Source organism: Salvelinus sp. IW2-2015, linkage group LG36 (assembly GCF_002910315.2).
Source record: "Salvelinus sp. IW2-2015 linkage group LG36, ASM291031v2, whole genome shotgun sequence".
Taxonomy (NCBI): Eukaryota; Metazoa; Chordata; class Actinopteri; order Salmoniformes; family Salmonidae; genus Salvelinus; species Salvelinus sp. IW2-2015.
In genome coordinates this window covers 21,437,458-21,440,539 of record NC_036875.1, presented here as the reverse complement: position 1 = coordinate 21,440,539, position 3,082 = coordinate 21,437,458, and the positions used below count along the sequence as shown (strand labels likewise).

General features: G+C 41.6%; 1 protein-coding gene across 1 annotated transcript in view; it reads left to right on the top strand.

The window, feature by feature from the left end:
* The window catches only part of LOC111959251 (retinitis pigmentosa 1-like 1 protein), a 37,457-nt gene that overhangs the window by 21,065 nt on the left and 13,310 nt on the right, over positions 1–3,082 (top strand). Inside the window, 1 exon segment of the mRNA XM_024134933.2 lies at positions 2,623–2,738. Coding sequence (XP_023990701.2) covers positions 2,623–2,738 — 116 coding nt within the window.

Genomic DNA, 3,082 nt, shown 5'->3' with positions numbered 1-3,082 from the left:
GATGGGGCCATGTATCGCGAGATCTTGGCCAACAACCTCCTTCCCTCAGTAAGAGCATTGAAGATGGGTTGTGGCTGGGTCTTCCAGCATGACAACGACCCGAAACACACAGCCAGGGCAACTAAGGAGTGGCTCCGTAAGAAGCATCTCAAGGTCCTGGAGTGGCCTAGCCAGTCTCCAGACCTGAACCCAATAGAAAATCTTTGGAGGGAGCTGAAAGTCCGTATTGCCCAGCGACAGCCCCGAAGCCTGAAGGATCTGGAGAAAGTTTGTATGGAGGAGTGGGCCAAAATCCCTGCTGCAGTGTGTGCAAACCTGAAGTGCTGCTTTTCTGATGTATCAAATACTTATGTCATGCAATAAAATGCCAATTAATTACTTAAAGATCATACAATGTGGTTTTCTGGATTTTTGTTTTTCTCTCACAGTTGAAGTGTACCTATGATAACAAATTACAGACCTCTACATGCTTTGTAAGCAGGAAAACCTGCAAAATCGGCAGTGTATCAAATACTTGTTCTCCCTACTGTATATATATTATATGTGTATGTATACAATACCAGTCAACAGTTTGGACACACCTACTCATTCAAGGGTTATTCTTTATTTTTACTATTTTGTACATTGTAGAATAATAGTGAAGACATCAAAACTGTGAAATAACACATATGGAATCATGTAGTAACCAAAAAAGTGTTAAACAAATCAAAATGTGTTTTACATTTTAGATTCTTCAAAGTAGCCACCCTTTGCCTTGATGACAGCTTTGCACACTCTTGGCATTCTCTCAACCAGCTTCATGAGGAATGCTTTTCCAACTGTCTTGAAGGAGTTGCCACATTACCTGAGCACTTGTTGGCTGCTTTTCCTTCACTCTGCGGTCCAACTCATCCCAAACCATCTCAATTGGGTTGAAGTCAGGTGATTGTGAAGGCCAGGTCATCTGATGCAGCACTCCATTACTCTCCTTCTTGGTCAAATGGCCCTTACCCAGCCTGGAGGTATGTTTTTGGGTCATTCTCCTGTTGAAAAACAAATGATAGTCCCACTAAGTGCAAACCAGATGGGATGGTGTATCGCTGCAGAATGCTGTGGTAGCCATGCTGGTTAAGTGTGCCTTGAATTCTAAATAAATCACATACAGTGTCACCAGCGAAACACCCCCACACCATCACACCTCCTCCTCCATGCTTCACTGTGGGAACCACACATGCAGACATCCTAGCGTTCACATACTCTGCGTCTCACAAAGACACGGTGGTGGGAACCAAAAATCTAAAATTTGGACTCATCACACCAAAGGACAGATTTCCACCAGTCTAATGTCCATTGCTCGTGTTTCTTTGCCCAAGCAAGTCTCTTCTTATTATTGGTGTCCTTTAGTAGTGGATTCTTTGCAGMAATTTGACCATGACGGCCTGATTCACGCAGTCTGAGTTTGTGTCTGTTACTTGAACTTTGTGAAGCATTTATTTGGGCTGCAATCTGAGATGCAGTTAACTCTAATAAACTTATCCTCTGTAGCAGAGGTAACTCTGGGTCTTCCTTTCCTGTGGCGGTCCTCATGAGAGCCAGTTTCATCATAGCGCTTGATGGTTTTTGCGACTGCACTTGTAGAAACTTTCAAAGTNCTGGGTCTTCCTTTCCTGTGGCGGTCCTCATGAGAGCCAGTTTCATCATAGCGCTTGATGGTTTTTGCGACTGCACTTGTAGAAACTTTCAAAGTTTTTGACATTTTCCGAATTGACTGACCTTCATGTCTTAAGATCGGTGTCCCTAGACCGGAACGGTTGTTGTTAACATGCGCTAATGTGACTAGAATGATGTTATAAATAGCAGCCAACTTTCCAGGACATACAGTAGACATGTCTTATATGGGCAGAAAGCTTAAATTCTTGTTAATCTAACTGCGCTGTCCAATTTACAGTAGCTATTACAGTGAAAACGTACACAACAACAAAATGCTTTTATCATGGCAACTGGTTTGATATATTCACCTCAGAAGGTAAATAATGTACTTACATTCAGTAATATTGCACTGATTTGTCATCCTGTCTTAAAGTTATGATGGACTGTTGTTTCTCTTTGCGTATTTGAGCTGTTCTTGCCATAATATGGACTTGGTCTTTTACCAAATAGGGATATATTCTGTATACTACCCCTAACTTGTCACAACACAACTGATTGGATCAAACACATTGAGAAGGAATGGAATTCCACAAATGAACTTTTTACAAGGCACACCTGTTAATTGAAATTCATTCCAGGTGACTACCTCCTGAACCTGGTTTAGAGAATGCCAAGAGTGTGCAAAGCTGTCATCAAGGCAAAGGGTGGCTACTTTGAAGAATCTAAAATATATTTTGACACTTTTTTGTTACTACATGATTCCATCTGTGTTATTTGATAGTTTTGATGTATTCACTATTATTCTACAATGTAGAACATAGTAAACATAAAGAAAAACCATTGAGTAGGTGTGTCTAAACTTTTGACTGGTACTGTATATCTGAATACTTACATTGAATGTATGTGAAAGTAATTGAGATTTTTGAAATAGTATTTGAACCCAAGTCTGGACCTATCCCAGTGCAGCCATGTTCTCAGTATCTGTATTTACAGACAGGACCAARGACACTGTGACAGAAGCAACTGACAGCCGGATGCTCATTGAGAATTTGGAGAAGAACATGGATCTCATGGATGAAGAGGACAATAAAGACATGTTGCCAGACCTGGTGAGTACAGTGGTTTTATTATAGAATATTACCATTTGTAGCATGTGTTATGTGTAGGTAGGTATGCTGTCTTGCTTTCTTCTGAGGTACAGTATGTGGGCTCCATGTCTTTGGCCTGGGATCATAATGGTCTCTGTTCCCCTCTACGTTTGTTTGGGTTTTCTGTTCTCCTTTACATTGGTCTGGGCCCTGTGTGCTCCAAGGCAGGAAACAGTGTTTGCAGGCAGTCTTTGAGTATTCCAGGAAAATGTGCATAGCTCAGCGCACTCTGGTGTGTGTGTGTGTGTATGTGTGTGTGTGTGTGTGTGTGTGTGTGTGTGTGTGTGTGTGTGTGTGTGTGTGTG